The sequence below is a fragment of the Poecilia reticulata genome, linkage group LG1 (genome assembly GCF_000633615.1).
Source record: "Poecilia reticulata strain Guanapo linkage group LG1, Guppy_female_1.0+MT, whole genome shotgun sequence".
Taxonomy (NCBI): Eukaryota; Metazoa; Chordata; class Actinopteri; order Cyprinodontiformes; family Poeciliidae; genus Poecilia; species Poecilia reticulata.
Genome location: NC_024331.1, coordinates 30,492,051 through 30,509,645, shown reverse-complemented (window position 1 = coordinate 30,509,645; position 17,595 = coordinate 30,492,051). Strand labels below are relative to the sequence as shown.

The 17,595-nt window shown below is 40.5% G+C and overlaps 1 protein-coding gene across 5 annotated transcripts in view; it reads right to left on the bottom strand.

The window, feature by feature from the left end:
• Nucleotides 1–17,595, bottom strand: part of inpp4b (inositol polyphosphate-4-phosphatase type II B) — a 196,229-nt gene that overhangs the window by 72,304 nt on the left and 106,330 nt on the right. For all 5 annotated transcript variants that reach the window (XM_017306762.1, XM_017306766.1, XM_008419948.2 and 2 more), the window contains 3 exons: nt 16,234–16,339; nt 9,454–9,523; nt 3,821–3,968 (listed from right to left, as the gene is read on the bottom strand). In XM_017306762.1, the coding sequence (XP_017162251.1) occupies nt 3,821–3,968; nt 9,454–9,523; nt 16,234–16,339 (324 nt within the window). The remainder of the gene's footprint in view (nt 1–3,820; nt 3,969–9,453; nt 9,524–16,233; nt 16,340–17,595) is intronic.

The following is a 17,595-nucleotide window of genomic DNA, read 5'->3' as shown; positions in this document are numbered from 1 at the left end:
GAGCATCAGAACCGGACCACGGAGCAGCAGAGCATCAGAACCGAACCACAGAGCATCAGAACCGGACCACTGAGCATCAGAACTGGACCACGGAGCATCAGAACCGGACCACGGAGCATCAGAACCGAACCACAGAGCATCAGAACCGGACCACAGAGCATCAGAACCGGACCACAGAGCAGCATAACCGGACTACAGAGCACCAGAATCGGACTACAAAGCAATGGCGCTGACAAAAGACTTTGATCTTTTGTCAACTGGATAAAGAACATGTTAGTAACCAAAATGATTTAGGAATGGTTTGAGTATAAATCAATATTTACCAAAATTTTAATGTATTACAAATTTTAATGCTATTAATCTTTTTTTTTTGCTTACATACAAAAGTCCCAGGTGGGAACGTTTGTATTTGTGTTTCTGGTAAATCTGACAGAGTAGCAACAAACAACAACAAAGCTGCTTTTCTTGGCTTCATGTTCATTTATTCAAGAATTTAGCTGCAACAAGGATTTCTGAGTTGCTTATTTTGCTTTTATATGGTTTTTGATTAAAATGCGAATCCCATCACTAAGACTAAACATTATCTTCAAAGATACTGTCAACACGTTGTTAAAATTAATTACATTTCTTTGGTTTTTCAAAAATCACTGGAGTCAAATATTTTCACGTTCCTCCTGATTAACATTAAATATCTTCAAAACTAAACGTTTTTCTTCAGCCCCTTCTGGATTCACCATCAAACAGTCAGAACCTCACACACACAGAGGCCGAGAGGAAACGAATGTAAAGATCCCTCACTTCAACCCTGAACATGCTAATTGACATCAGATGGAGAGGGATGATCTCTTCCCCTGTTAATGACAAAACAGGCAGCTGTTAATAGATGAGGGTTAATCTACTGTACACCCACACACTTCAACGCAGCGTGCATCCATTATCTTCACTCGCACAGACAAAAACATGCGCACAGAGAGTCAAAGCAGCAGGATAAAGAAAACGTCTTAGTTCACACCCTCAGATTGGAACACAAGTTTAAGACATCAAAGCCAACAAACAGAAGAAGGAAAATCGAGATTATCTGGGAAAGTGACGATGCCACCCACCATCTGAAGCACAAACTGAATGATTAAAAACCCTGCACTGGCACTGCTGTGAACTCTGACAGAATGGAGGCTAAATGGAGAGGCACTGAGGAGAGGAAAAAAAAGAAAAAAGACGACGTTAAAAGAGGATTACAGGAGCCGTGCCTAAACAACCGAGCTGGGGATGAAGCAAACACGCTTATAAATAAGCAAAGATCTTCAAGGAAAGATTCCAACGTGCTTCCACTTGCTTCACACAGATACTACACGCAGGTTTCATAATTGTCAGCTATATGCCTTAAGTGATGCACTTTCATAGTAGATCAGTGTGGTCATGGCTGAGAGGCTGTTTGTTTGTGTTGGAGGGAGTGACTTTTCCTGCGAATGTGTCCTTGAGCATGTGAGTAAACCTTTCACAATGATTACAGCTCAAAACCTCCTCCTGCCAAACTCCACTGGATCCCTGCGTCTCCTGTACCGACCGCTTGCATTAGAGCATAAAGAATTCATGTAAAAGATGTGTCTGTGTGTATACGTTCTCCGCTGCGCTATGTGGGGAAAGGGGTTGCCAGGGACAACAGGCCCCGGTTGCACAACGATCCGTCTCGACAAACACCGCTGAAGCCTCGGGGAAGTGGATCTTTGATGTGCTCTGTAACGCACACTTGGAGGCTTGCGAAGAGTGATCCGTTTGTCATTCAGACATAATTCTGACTCAGTTTAGCTGGACTGAAAATGAGTTAAACATGCATGGATTTGACCTGTGCATTCAGCCCAACTGCTGGTTGAACGTTAAAACCCACAACCTACAGGCCGGGAAGACGTTTCCCCATCAGGAGGCTGCAGGTGCCGTGCCTGGGAATTAGTTTGGTGATCAGATGCTGCAGTCAAAGAGGAACCAAGCTATGAAGATAACAGCGGCAGGGCGCTGTCATCCTCCATTCTGACCTACATTTGTCCCTTTTTGTACTAATCTTCTCTCTTTATGTTTAAACCGATGAATTCTAATAAGTTCTGAGCACAGGTTTAGACATGCACTTACTGTTTCGCAGGTTTTTATACAGACTCCTGCTGCAGAAAAAAATTGCAATTTTACGAGTCACATAAATGAAACAAGCCGAGAGCATCAGATAATCCTAGCTTATGCTTTAAAATCTGAATAAGAATTATTCAGAGAAGGCAAAGAGCAGCTTCTACATCATAACAACATAAATCCAACATTTAAGTGCTTGAAAAAGAACGACCTCCTATATTATAGGAACAAGAAGGTTAGCCATTGTCAAAACATGAATATTTCACCTCTTTAACTTCCCTTTTTTGTCACTTTCAGAGATCATTTTATGTGCTGACCAGGGTCTGCAACCTTTACAATCCAAAACGCCTTTTTTCCCCCTCAGCCCAAGTCGATAAACCTCGTTTAGAGCCAGTTGCCAGTGTTAGCAGACCTCCTAAGAAAATACCATTTTTAATAAGCATCCAAAATAGAAAATATGTTGTCATTTGTAAAGGGCTGGTATTTTATTTCTAGTTTTAGTTAGCAACATAAAAAAATGTATATAAAGTTTTTTATATGCTGTTTAACAGCTGTTTGTTTTTTTCTCCATCCAGTAGTCTCAGTTTGATTAGGAACCAAAATGGCAACATTTGTTGAATTTTCAGCTGCATTTTCAGCTCACTTTCACACTGCACTGTGTCAAACAGTCCAAACTCTTTGAGCAACCTGTCCACCTCCTCGCATGTGGTGGACCAAGAACCATCGAAAGAAATGACAAAAACCTCAGAAGAAGACACTGAGTGCAACTTATGACTTTGCAAAATGTTCACAAAAATGGAGTAGATATCAGTTGTAGGTTTTCTCTCTTGTCTTTGGCAAAAGACCACAAGCAATTTTTCCTGCTAGCACTAGACTCTCGTGTTTGTTTAGGTTGCATTTACCCAGAAAGCCCTCCAATATGGTCACCTTCCTGCTTTTGGAGCGCTCAGCATTCATACTGCACCAGAGCTCACTTTGAAACCCAGGTTTGTAGGCAGACCAGAGTTTGATTTTGCATTCACACCTCTCCAAACAAACCAGACTGCAATTAAACTACAGTTTAACTAAAGCAAACTAAACAGGACTGGTGCGAATGCATCCATAGTTGCACCCATGGGGGAAGACTTGTGAGCTGATTGTTAATCAAATGACACACCACACCATGCATGTTTGCCTTTGGTCCAGCAGCCTGCTGGCCTCATTGATCACCTGTCATTGCTACACCTTGTTAAGGTGCCTCACCCATTCAGGTGTTTGTTACAATCCAACCGGGCAGCAAGGCTGACTTTGACTTCACTTTCGCAGCTCAATCTTTGCAGAAATCACATAAAAAGGCCAAAACGTTTCCAATTTTCAACTGCAACTGTTTTGTAAAAGTGGCTATTGTGCTTCATTGGTTGCTCCGGTTCCTGAGCTGGATCACTCCCCATGACTTCTATGATTCCCCGCCTTGCACTGGACTCTGCTGAACATCTTTTATTGACTCCATCTGGCTGCCTCTTTGTTGTGTAATTGAGGCAAACTGTAAAGCTTTGGCTCAATTCCACTTATATGTCCAGCAAAATCATAGGCTGCAAGTTATAAAAAAATAGCTTTAAATATTGTTCAGAATAAAAGCAGTGGAAGAGGATTCCTCACACCAACAAACAGATTTAACAGGAGATTTTGCCGTGGCATTTAAAGGCTCAACAATCGGTCGGCATACCTGCTCCTGTCCTCCTGGATGTAGAGCGACAGCAGCTGTTTGGGGATGGTGAACGACAGGGTGCACTCCTCCATTTGTTCCCGCACCAGCATCCACTTGCTGTCCACTGTCTGAAATCTGTACACCTTGCATACCGGGTTCCTGAACACTGTGAAGGAGCAGAGAGCAAATGAATAAGGATGCATCTGACACAGCACAAAATAAAACACATTCTTGCCAATGGAAATCCTTGAGATAATCCTTCGAAAATTTAGCAAAGTTGAATAGGAAATCCAAACCAACAATGGCAGCTGCCACCCTCAAGGACACAGCAGAGCAGGAAGACATCAGAAGTCTTTAAAAGTCACAGGAGGTATGAAGCACAAATTAAATTCTATAATCAATAGCTGTGTCTGCCAAAGATAAGACATTTCTCATCTTCCGAGCTCCACTTCCTCGCTCTCTTGTTCAATGTCAGCACAGAAAATACACAACCCTCGTGTTGTTAATCTTTGCCCCCAAATCTCCTCTGTTTCCATTTTAATTGCTTATTTATTGTATGACACCAAGGCACAGGCTGTACAATCATTTTGAAGTTTTGGATGCTAACCCCGCCACCTGATTCACATTCTGCACCATCTTCCTCCTTTCTGCAGAGAGTTTCTAATAGCAGCAATCGAGGGGCTGAAAACGAAAAACAGCCCTAATGCTCTTATCTGCATGCTTGCAGCAGAAGGCGAGAAAGCTGTCAGCCTTAAACAGCGTTTACTGCTCCTTCTTCCTTTAGCAGGAAAAAAAAAAGTCGCTCAATAAGACGGAGCCGGAGCACCCGAGGTGAAACGTTGACAACTTCGTGTCACGATGGTCAAACATGCGTGGCAGGAAGATGTTTTTGCTTTCATTTAAAACTGGGATCCATACTTCTGGAGCAACTGACAACACAGAAAATGGTGCCGTACACAACAAACTCCTCATTCAGAAAATTGACAAAGTTCGACTCAAAACTGTAATTTATTTCCACAGCTGTGTGTCATGCAGCGCCTGTCCCATTAATCCTGCTACCTCTGCGTGATGTGCTGTTGAGCGCTAAAGTGGCTCTCGCTCCTGCTGTATAGTTGTTTTTAAGAATGCCTGTAAAAACATTTCTAAAGGTGCTAAACTTTTACAACACGCCTTCTAAACTGTTGTCAGCTAAATGGGTTAACTTTATTCATGCTCTCGGTGCCAATAGATCCAAGAAGGTGCGTCACAGTGAGTTCATTGAACATTTTCACGGGGGTGGCCAGGATCGGACCGTTGCTAACTCAGGGGAGGTTAGCAACTGTAAATCTATCCAAACTATAAAATTATTCTCTCATTGAGACTCGGTCATAGCAGGATATGACATAAAGGAAGTGTCAAGATCCATTGGTGGTTGGACTTTAGTCTCATCTTTGTTTCCTGTTTTGATCTCTTCCTGTTTATTAACTTAGATGTGGTCTTCAGTCCTCTCTGTGTTTTACTTCTCAGCTTATCATTATTTGAGTATTTGATCTAAGTAGATCTAAGTTTCTTAGGTTAGCGTTCCTTTCTGTTTCCTGTTAGTTTCAGGTTTTTTCCTTTCATCCCTGGTTTCCCAGTGTCTGTTAGTTCATCTTTCTCTCTTCCTCAGCCTGCCAGTATGCATCTCTTCCCATCTTTTTCACATCTCCTAATTTCACTTTGCTTGCTTTCTTCCCCAGATCTCTCTACTTGATGGGTCCCCCTGGTTTTTATGTCACTCTTTTCTGTTCCTCCAGGTATTTTAAGGTGACCCATTATGCATTCTTGTATGGGTTAGGATAGGTCTATGGTCAACACAAATATGTTCATGACATTTTGACACAATATCATTCTAATGAGATCTCAGTCTGTTCAGTTCTGTCCAACTTGCTGGGAGCCACGCCCCCCAACTCACAGTTTACACACGCCATTTACACACACACATGAAAATGGCTGCAAACAGATGCATAATTATACAACCATACATATTTTAAAAGCAAAAGTGGAGCCTCCTGCACAACCAGCAAGAACTCAGCAAGTGGTTTCTGGATGGTAAGTCGACAACAAAACACTCGTCTTTTTCAGCAGCCATTGTACGGCGCATGCAGCAAGCCAACGTGCTGGGACTTATCTTGGGTTGCTAGGTAACAGGCTGGGCCTTGCTGAGGTTGCTAGGTGATGGACAGTGCTTGCTGACATTGCATTTCAGAGGTTTTTGAAACGGCTCATTTTCGAGACCCCACAGACCATTAACTTATTGCCAAAAACCGACTGGGTGTTAAGAATTACTGGTTTGTAATGTTCATTTTCCTCTATCAGATTTTCTCTGAGTTTAGTTGTTTACCTGCCAAGAGTTTTCCTTTTTAGCATTCTAATATGCACTTAATGTCCAAACGTATATAACTTTTCATTTCACATCACAATTATGCACTACTTTGTGCTGGTCTGTCGCATGAAATCCCAGTAAAGTCCACAGACGTTTGTGGTTGTACCGTGACAGAAGGTGAAAAAGTTCAGGGGGTGTGAATATTTTAGCCGCTACATGAGCCCAACACATGAATCCAATTAAAAGTCAGACTTTTATCAGAAGGTTAGGAGGACACAAAAAACTAGACTGTCTGGAGAATGTTGGTGTTATGAAAACCTGCTCACACTTTAATTAGACTTGGCAGATTTCACAGCAGCTGGTGACACAAACTGTTGCTTTAAAATACAAACAATTTTATGTCAGGTCAACCAATTATAAGCAACTTTGATCCTGTTTTTAGGAAGCCAGCCGCTCGTTCTGGGAGTGTTTCTGAAGATAGAGAAGCTTGTTTCTCTCTCATAATCAGGGAAGACCTGCTCTAAAGTTTACAAAGTGCAGCAGAACTGGGAAGATGTGGGTGAGAAGTGAAACTTTGCTAGTGACACAGACAGAATGCGTGTATGTGTGTGTGACTATGGTTTCTAATACAGACAGGGATATAATGTAGTGTATTGTATGGAAAATGCAAAGCATAAACAAGGAAACAAAGAGTTTTATTCCTTACTGCAGTGTTATAAATCACTGACTGCTATTGTTGATTCAGGCATGAAAGGACAGCAAAGGGTTTTTATAAAGTTCTGTGAAACTCAGATACGTTTTCAACCCGGAGGACACATCTTTAAGAAGAGCCTCAAATTAAAGAAATTCTCCAAAGAAAGCCAAGGATAAAGTTCTTATGAGCTGGTCCACTTCCAAAGATGGATTTCTGTCATCTTTACATCAATCTCTCTTATGTTAGATGATTATGTTCACTGCTTTGATGAAGTGCTAACAGGCCTTGATCTTTTCAGATGTTGGCAGAAACCTATATATTTTTAGATATCCAGGCATAACAGTATAGACGTATTCAACTGTTTGTCCTTTTCATTGCAATTTCCCAAATTCAATTCAAAATCAGTCGCATTGCATGGAGAGAATCAACTTTGAAGTGTTACTAAACTTTCCCTGATTGATTAAGATCTTCCATAAAATTCATATTTGTGGAGAATTGTTATCATGACCCTCTGTTCCTCTCTTGTGTGTCTGTTTAGGTGTTTTAGCAGGTTTGTAGAAGTTCCTGATTCATTTTGTTTGTGGTTGATGAACAGTTTCTACTCCCTTAAGATATTTTTTTTTACTTTCTTTCATGCTGATCTGCTGGTTCCTTGTTATTCATAATGTTGTTTTTTCACTAACTCTATTTACAACTACTTAGGTGGTAGATTTAGGCTTAAAATGCTCTTTTAATTTCACTAACTAAATATAATATTAGTTTTTTTGGACTGGCCCAGTTTGAATTTAATGCAGGGTATTATAAATACGCTCATGTATTTAAATGTACTTCCTCATGAAGTGAACCATGATGCACGGAGGAGCAGAGGAGGAGAAAACACAAAAACTCAGGAGCTGGAAAAACACAAATCTAACAGAAACAAAGAATAATTTAACAAAAAAAAATGAGCTAAAGCAGTAAAAACCGAGACATAAATAAAGAGCTAAAGAAAGACTGATCAAAACAAGTAAAAAAAAAAATAAGAATGAGAAAAAACTACAAAGAAGAAAACCGAAAACAACCCAAAAACCTGACAAAAGGTCTGAATGTATATTTATGTGTGAATTAGCACTCTTTACATAACTTAACATCTGCTGAACACCAAAAACACAACTGATTTTTATACAACTACTAATGAACTCAAGCAGTTTTATTATTATTTGTATTTTTAGGACTCTGTCTGAATCAAAAAGACTGTTTTGATTTTCATTCATGAGTACCAGAAAATATCTTAATATGTGTGAAATAAAAAGGCATAAAAATGCTCTACAAAACAATAATTGCTGGGTAAATCGACCAGTGAAAGGCTTATTATTTTTTCCTGTGCTGCAGAAGATGAAATTAATGAGGATTATAGTTAAGTCTAGCCCCGAATTGACCCTTGAAAAAGCTCATAATTGTATTTAAATGAGATTTATTGTGGGCATGAGGATTATGGAAAGTGAATAGGATGACAAAAAGCACAGGGTGAGGAAGGGGAAGGGAGAGAAAGCAAAGAAAACTTTAAACCAGAGGAGTGATAGCTGCTGACTTCCACTATCTTCAGAGAAGCGGATTAACCTCTGAACCCAGACCCCCCTCCACCCACACCCCACTAATCTGAGCACCAATCAGACGCCTCCGTTTCCCTTCCAGACACCTCTTAAGAAAATGACTCCCTGCGCTGCGCCGCGCAGAGGCCTGTTTCCTCTCTGCTCTCTGCATGCTCATTTCAAAAGCTAATAAAAGTGGAAGAGAAAATTGCATTACGGAGTCTGGTGGCATCTGCAGGGAAGGCATTGTTTCTGACAGGCTGCAGATGTGCACCTGCAAAAATTGCTGCCATTCACTAGTTATTCACAGCAGAAAATATAAGTGACAACGACACCATTACAACAGGAGCCGGGCTGCTGGGGAGCACAGAGAAGTGATACGAATCTGCATAAAAGAGAGAGAATGGGTGCTGGAAGGAAAATATTTCCCGTGAAGTCTTCTTTAAACAACAACTGTGACGTTTTAGCACAGCAGGATCTGAAACCTTTTCAGGTTCTCTCCTTTTCTTGCGACATTGTCTTTAATTTTCTCTCCACACTTCTTGTTTTCATCAGAGTCGGATCCAACTTTCTGTGTAGCAGGAGAATTATTCCCACACAGCTGGATTCCTGTCGTTTCATCGTTCAGGGGGAGCCAAGGGGTTCATTTGCTGACTGCATGCAGGAGCCAAGACTTATTAGATCAAAACAGGGAAATCTAACGTTTCTGTTCAAACTGAAGACGCTTCAAATCGTCTTCATTCAAAGTTTGTTCAAAGGATCAATTTTGTGGTTATTAGATGGAGAACATCAAGGGAATTTTACCAAAGATGCTTTGGGATTTTAACTACTGTAAAGATTAAATGGATCAGAATAAAGTAGAGACGAATTACAGCAGTTTAACCTTTTCTTCCAGGTAAGCTTAAACGGCTTCGAGTTGAGATCCATAATTACGGAGAAGACTTTGTGAAATTTTATGGAAGTAGGAGGAAAAAAGACATTCTAGCCCTGTAAAACAGAGAGGAATAGTTGGGTTACAGGTGATGATGGTAGGAAAACGTACCTGGCCCAGTTAGAGCGTAATCTTCTCTGTCGATGCAGGGCTGGTCCGCAGGCTCACACACCAACGGACACTGAGGATGAAAGAAACACAAATGTACATCAAAGCGTTTCTTCGTCTTATAAACACAGGCAGGTTTTGGTTATTACCATGACGGGAACACTTAACCTCACAGTTACTAGGAATTTAAGTTCATCAAAAGCAATAAGTCAGGAGAAATATGACCAAGTCTGAAAAGTATTCATACCCCTTTCAGCGTCTGTAGATGATTATGAAGTGGACGGAAACAGATACATGGCGTTGATAATATTCTTACAAAAGAAAACATTGAGAAGTGTGGTGGGCATTTCTCTTTAACCCCCTGAATTAATTTATTTTAATATATTTTGGAATCCATCTTTTCTGAAACTCAAACCTTTCTGACTATTTCTCTACCGACCTCCACATTTAGAGGATCAAACTTCTGTCCATTCTTCTTTGCAAAGCACCTCAGACTTAGTCAGACTGAACATCCTGAGCTGATTTTAAATTTGGACTTTGACTAGGCCGTTGTAGCACATGAATCTGATTTGATTCTTTCTGTTTTGTAGTGTTTGCTTTGGAGCAATTTAATCAACTTACATCGAATTTCACTAAAACAAACACAAATCAAGGAAAAAGGGAACATTAGCATTTAAAGACGCGCATCATAAAACACGACACGGTAAACAGCTGATGACGTACCGACACTCAACAAATGATGTTGCACCTATACTGCAGTTATTAAGCTCATAAAAGGAAAAGTCTGGAGGGAAACATTCACTCTGACTTCTCTGAAATGGGAGCACATCTGAAACCTGCCCCCCTTCAATCCTAAATGAGCTGTTATTGATTTTCCAAATGAATATTTCCCTCTCAAAGAGCAAATATTAAATTATTACAAATATTGTATCTTCTGTATGTCAATTTGCGCACAACCTGCAGCGTAGAAATACTAACTCCAATCACACAAAACAAAAATGTTCAACTTCAGTTTGAAATCATCATTAATAGTGTTACTAAGCAACAAACTCATTATGTTCAGTGTTATTCCATGAAGCTGCCAGAAAAGGAACTTCTAAATTTCTGAAAATATTTCATAAAAACTTCCCGTGTATTGCTTTGAATTTCTAACCCTTCTGATTTATGAATGCTGATGAATTTGCAGATGCCTCTCTTTTCACTCTTTGTGAAACTTGTGAGTTGATTTTTGTTCTCGGTGAATCCAGTAAGACTGGAACTGAAAACTATTTAAATAAATTAAGTCTGAAAGTAGAGAAAAGCGAATATCACAGTAACAGCTCCTGCTCACATTTCAGGCACTGATTTAGAACGGGGGGGGCGACATTAAATAAAGTGACACTCAAACGTCTACCGCCTGCTCAATGCCAGGTTTGTGTAAAATAAAAAGTTGGATAAAGTTAAAATAAATACTTTGCTAACTTTTCCCACATTTAATGTAAAATATGATATATAAAATAAACCAATCTATAAGAGGAAAAATATAAAATTAGTTCAATAAACTGGATGTAACCTACTAAATAATGCTTAAAGAACATATTGATTCAGGTTTACATCACATTTTGCCTTACAGACAACTTGCTCTCTCAATCTCTGGGTTTGGGAGAACATCTCTTGTTTGCAGCTCTTTCCAGATCAATCCACCGGTTTTCTGAGAGAAGAAGAAACACAACAGCCATGTTCTGCTGTCTGTGTTGCTGTTGAACATCCACCAGAATAAAGAGGAGCCTGAACTTTCATTTTCATTCAGTTGATTCCTCTTCTGATAGTCTATTGAAACTGTCACTTCATTCCTCACCATCAGCTAATAGTGCCTGTGTGAATCATGGCTTATGGCGGCCAGAGCCAGGGTTATTTTAGTTTTTCATGCCTTCCTGTTCGTGTTGCTCCAGTAGGAGCCCAGATCAGAGCGCTCCTTCTGGATGCAACCTGTGGGGGTAAACCTTTGTGTCCTGCTAGCCAGGAAGACGATAGCTCTGTTCTTTATTCTCAGGACCCACAACCAACATGTGGTGAGCCGGAGGAGCCAGCTCACCGCAGAGATGAAGCAGGGAACCTGCATGGTTACTGAGCAAAGCCGGACGCCGCTGGTTTACAAACTGATGCCAAGTTAGAAATGTTAACTTGGCGAGGGCGCGAAGGGAGAGAGGAGTTTCCTTCTGTCGACGGCTGTTATTGTGGAGCAAAGACTGGATTAAACATGACTCAGCAGTCTGGCATTAAAACACTCCTCACTCTGTTTTGGCACAGCAACGCACATGAAAACAGACTTTATTGACCTTTTGCAAATATTTAGATCATTGGCATGAATTGATTTTCTTGAAGGATTCTGAACAGCGCCAATGCTGCAAGCTCTAAAATCTAATTTAGCTGTTATTTTATTTACTGATCAGTTACAAACTAAGATTTTTTTTCACTCTAGAGTCTTTTTGTGCATTTCGTTCATTAGCACAGTGTCATTTTGATCTTTGTCCAAGAAACATCCTGGTGCCAGTTTTTGTCCGTCCATCTATCTGTGGTCAGAACTCCATTCAAAAGCTCACTGATTAATTAACAGCTTTCATTCCACAAATGAACTGATTCACTTCTCAGTGAATCAGTTCATCAGAGTCAAGGTGGACACAGAAATAATTGGAACCAATCCAAACAGTTTTCACATCTGTCTCAACATACTGGCAACACAGAACAAGGATGTTGGAAGCCATTTTTCTGCAAAGATCACCTACAGGATCTCCAGTGGAAAACAAACAAAACAGGATTATATTTTGTTTCCCGTAGGAAAATGAATATGAAATGTGTGTTTATGGGGCCAAACAAACGTGTTAAAAAAAGCTAACGTGATATAGACTCAGAGTTTCAGAAGTGTGACTGATATTATCCTTAAAATAAACTTTTGACAACCAAATAACTCATAAGTGTCACTTCCAGAAGAACAAAGCAGCTTGTTTTTACAGTAGCTTGTAGAAATGAAGGCTGACTGACATCGGAATAATGATGCTGGTCAGAATTGGAGCAGAAACTTCAAACTGAATATAAATGCTGCCAAAATGTGAGTGTTAGTCTTTGTCAGAAGTAGTGGTTCAAACTGGAGATGGAGATTTTGCTTTTCATCAATTTGTTCAACTCTCAGCTGCATTCTTTGATTTTCCTGTTCTCCCCATTTTCCTTTCAAACTTTTCAGCATATTTTTTCATCTTAATCATGAAAATGAAAAAAAACTACTGAGAACTTCAGGCTCAACACAGCTAAAAAAAAATGTAGAAAAGAAAAAAATGACAATAAAACCACTAAAACTTCCCTCTTACGCCACACTCTGCATCTCCAAATACAAATGTTAAATTCATGCCTCTGCTGGGCCTTTTAGTCTGCCCCTTGAAGCATTAAGTCTGGGTTTTCCTGATCAAAGCGGGGCTGACAGCTAACAATCGCTCTCGCTCGTTGCATGTCAGCTCTGCCTGGTCTGAGGAACCATTACACGCAGCAAGACAGACAAATCTGTCCCCAGAAAAAAGCTTTTAATGGCTGCATGGAACAAACTCTTCTAGTTAGGGAAGGGATCTAGAGCGAGGACAACACCAATCAACGCCTATGCTTTCACACGCACACAGACACAGGGTCCAAATGAAACCCGGCCCATTGATCAGAACAAGCAGAGGTGACGTATGACATTTGAAAATCCCAACGAGAAGGGCCGCAGACAGAGAAAAGCATTAACAAAAAGCCCAGGAACGCAGCTGTCGAAGGTGTTTTATCGTAATTGTGGGCAGCGGTCAGTGTGAGGTCGACGCTTCTTTGATGGCTAAAATATGAGAGGAGATCAGATCAAAGGTGACTCAATTCTCTTTCTTGTTTTGGGTGAGTGTTTTCACAGGGTTAGTGGGATATTCATGAGAAGCAGCAGCCACTCGAACAAATCAAACCGGAGCCCCCAATCCCAAACCCCCCACCCGCAAAAAATGTTCAAAGTTTGTGCAGAAACTCCATCTGAAGCAAACCTTCCTGATGTCATTTCCCTTCCCTTGTTCCTCTGCACATTCTCTACAACGGAAACAGCATGCACAGGCGGAAATCTGCTCTGACAACACACACTCATACAGTCTCACACATGCCAACACATTCATCAAGAAGACATGGGCAGATTGTCGGTGACACTCCAGAGCCTGGCAGGGACCCTCCCTGCACCAGCAACAGGGCTGGGCAAAGCTAAAGCCAGTCAACCGTGCAGAAGCCCTTGGTCAATTATATAAGACAGTGATTCACACACACACACAAACACACACGCAAAGTGAGACAGCTCCCTGACAGCAGGCATGAACTACAAGTCTATGTTGCAACATTGTAATGAAAGTACATCAGACACATCATGAAAGCTGCTTCTCTAATATTTAAAGCCTGTTGGCTCTAAAGCACACATGTGCTTGATATTAATGTGAAGAATGAAACTGAGTGAAATGAGGGAACATATCACTTCACTTCGGCTCTGATGGCATCCCATTTGCATGAACTTAAAGTCAAACTTTGAGGACGCTCTCTCTTCCCGTTCTCCTCCCTGATTGAGTTAAACACTGAGCAGCGAACAGGATTAGAGCGGATAACGAGGGCGGTGGCTGCAGCAAAACTACCATCCGGGAAATGTTTATGAGCAAATAAACAAAGAAGTGGAAACACAGATAAAATAAAAGTGGTTGGAAAGATTTCAGATCGTTTCTCCATCAGCACGAACATGCTAACGCCGACGATAAACGTCCGCACGCCGGGTAAATCCTCATTAGGGTTCACTTAAATGTATTTAATCTCACTGGAGAGTATGAGCAGAGCTGGTCTAATCCCAGGATAAGCAGAAGGGATCTGATATGCAGACACTCGTACTTTGCCAAATAACATACTTCACATTTTATGGTTCTCTCATAAAGTAGGGTGAAAAAGTCTGAAACTACATTCAGCTTTTACAGTAGCAGCATAATCTCAAAAATAAAATTGTTAATAATCTAACCTTTAATTTGAGAAAGTTATGTTGCTCTGTCCTCTTTAGCCCAACTCACATGTTAATTATGGATTTAATAATGGAGGCTGAAATAACATGGAAGACAATTGATTTTGTGTTTGGTGAACCATTTCTGTGTTGATTTGGAACAATTACTCAGTGATATATTTTTACCATATTTCCATTTAAAATGTGTCGACTTTTCCTCATGCTAATTACTTTAACAAGGTTTCCACGTCATTAGGAAGGAAAACAGCATCATGGATCCTCCACCTTTCATTCTGTGTTTGTTGAAAAATCTAAATCTTAGTCTCAACAAACCAGAACAAATATTTCCAGTTAAATCCCCGCTGGAGTTTCGCAGAGTCTCCATTTACATTTGTCATGTTAGATAAAGATAAAGGTCTTTTTCTTGCATCTAGAGTCTGATGGTTGTTATTGAGACGTGGCAACCTCAAAATGCCACTCTGTGCTGCAGTCGTCTGACAATTAGATTTGGAGAGCTATTTTTTAAATCTCCCTTACCATCCTCCTCACTGTGCAAGTGGCAAGATAAAATTGGGTTTTCATCCAGCCTTATTTGTCACTGTTCCAGTTTTTTAAAACTTTTTTATTTATTGCTCTCACTGCAAATATGGACAAGTTTAAGCGAGTTGTGATTTTCTTGCCCCCGTTTTCTTACTTTCAGAAAGTAACACACACACACACATGCTCCAGTGAGATGGATGGATCGTTTTGAAGTCTGCATGGGAAACTGGCCTCTGCGTTGTCATATTTATACATTAATGACACAAAAAGCCATGAACAAGGGTGGGGACTAATCGTGTCATTTATATTTTATTGTTGTCATTATCAATTTCAATTATTGATGTTTAAAAATCCCCCAAAATGATATTGTTGGGATTGTTAGAATCAATAAATATCAATGAATTTGAAAAAATAATTAAATACAGTTAAGTGTAGTAATATACTTTCTACAGATGTGTATTACAAATGGGGATGTTTGTCAGGAGCAGTGTTTGTGTTTGTGGGGTTATAATTGATGTGTCACAGCCTTATAGTTTCCTAAAAATTGAGTAAAAAGTAGTTATTATCTTAATTTTTATTATTATCACTGCAGTACCACAAAATGTCATGATAAAACCAAGTCCATTAGAGAACCTATAAGTAATTAGTGAACCTATAATCACTAATTACAGGTTTCTTGACGTGCCTGTTACCTGGAAAAAGTGAAATGAAGACAAAATGTTCTGGTTACATTTATTTTCGTACGGATTGTTTGAGGTTTAAATCCCTGTTCTACAGATTTGTGGAGCAAGTTATTCACAGAAAGTTTTATGTGTTTTTTGTTGTAGAGCACATCTAAAATAATCTGAAAGAAAATCTTGACACACATTTGGCTGCAGTCAATCCAGGAGTGCCATTTATTTTGCTTCCCCCTGATTGGCTGTGAGGACAACTGTAGATACCAGCTTCTGCAGTAGTGCGAATATAGTTTTCGTCATGTGCGTTAGTGCATATTAATATATATTTGGTGTTTAAACCATTATTATACATTAATTATAAGAATTTTTAGAAGGCGGTCTAAAGGATTGGTGGATTTTAGTTACTGGGAGGAGGTTGTGGTAAATACTGGGATACTGACGTGGTGATGTAGTAAAAAAAGTACTTTTCTCTATGGAACAGGGCACTAAAAATATTATTTTCAGTGTGATTCCTTTAAGGTTTTGTCCACATGTGGCGTTTAGAATGTGCCGTACCTTCTGTGAGGACGAGTCGGTGGCGATGTGGTCAGCCTCCTCCATCTCCCCCATCTTCAGTCGACTCACTACCACTGTTCCTGCTGGGCACACACCATCCGACGACCTGAAAAACACGAGCATTGAGCTTCGAATGAAAAAGATCTTCCATCTGTAACTGCTTCACAATGATCAGACGTGGATGAAGTAACATTCTGGCTCACGTTCAGCTTTGAACAGGTTGCACAATTATGAAGCTTGTTGAATTAACATGCAGCAGCAAACACAGATGCTTTGCCCTGGGATTTCTTTACCTGACAGATTGTGCAGAAAGGTCTGCTTGCTGTAAAAACGGCAAGAAGTTTACAGGGAGCCGAGGGAGAGAACGTCTTACTTTACTGTTCAAATGGTGACCAACAGAGATGACTGGAGCTTTTCAGATACTGTACAGCAGCATGGACAATCACTTTTCCAATTGCAGAGCTTGTGATTAAGGAGATGATAGAAAATCTATAGTATTGGCAAGCAGACAGAGGGTTTAAAATGAAGAAAAATGGCCCCTCCACATGACGGCAGCAAGTCTGATCACTTTAAAAGACCCATCCTTAATGTGCTCGGTTCCACTTCAGCTGGAGAAAACGCTGGCTGCTGTGTGCCAGCCAGCGGTCTGAGGGGAGGTAGGAGGGATGACACACGACTGCCCGAGGAGGGAAAAAAACGTAGGGACGGTGATGGAAACAGAAGGGATCCTTTCAAAGCTAATCCATCTTGATGAGGTACAAGGAAGAAGTTTTTAAACACACACAGGAGAAAAGAGGAGAGAGGGAAGGAAGCGAACGGAGGAGGAGGATGAGGAGGACTGGGAGCCTGAGGAGGCAGCTGCAGGGAAAAAGCGTCTCTGCAGTGGGACACGGAGAGCTTCAGTTAGTGCTTAATGTCTTACAGCAGTCTCACAGCAGAGAAAATAACATTGGCTGCTTTCTAAATCTAATCTTTGTCCCTCGCCAGACACCTGTCTAGGTGTTTACTCCAGCGCTGCTCTCCTCGTTTCCTCATCCTTCCTCACTCCAATGAAGACGAAGACGACGAGGAGAGAAAGTCACCCTGACTTTGATCGTATGTACCCACACATAATCAAGGAAATGGAGATTAACATGCATGGCACTCAGCGACAGTCCTCCAGAGGCAGAGCAGAGGGCTGATGGTGGTCCTCTACTCTTCAGACTGCACTGCCACAATCCACTCATGAAATCTCCATCCGTCATTCAGACTGGCCACAAACAATTCAAGATTCATTAATTTTTTATTTTATTTTATTTTATTTTGGACTTCTTTAAGTTGTCACCAAACGTTACTGCTATTTTTCTCCCAAATGCTTTGTGT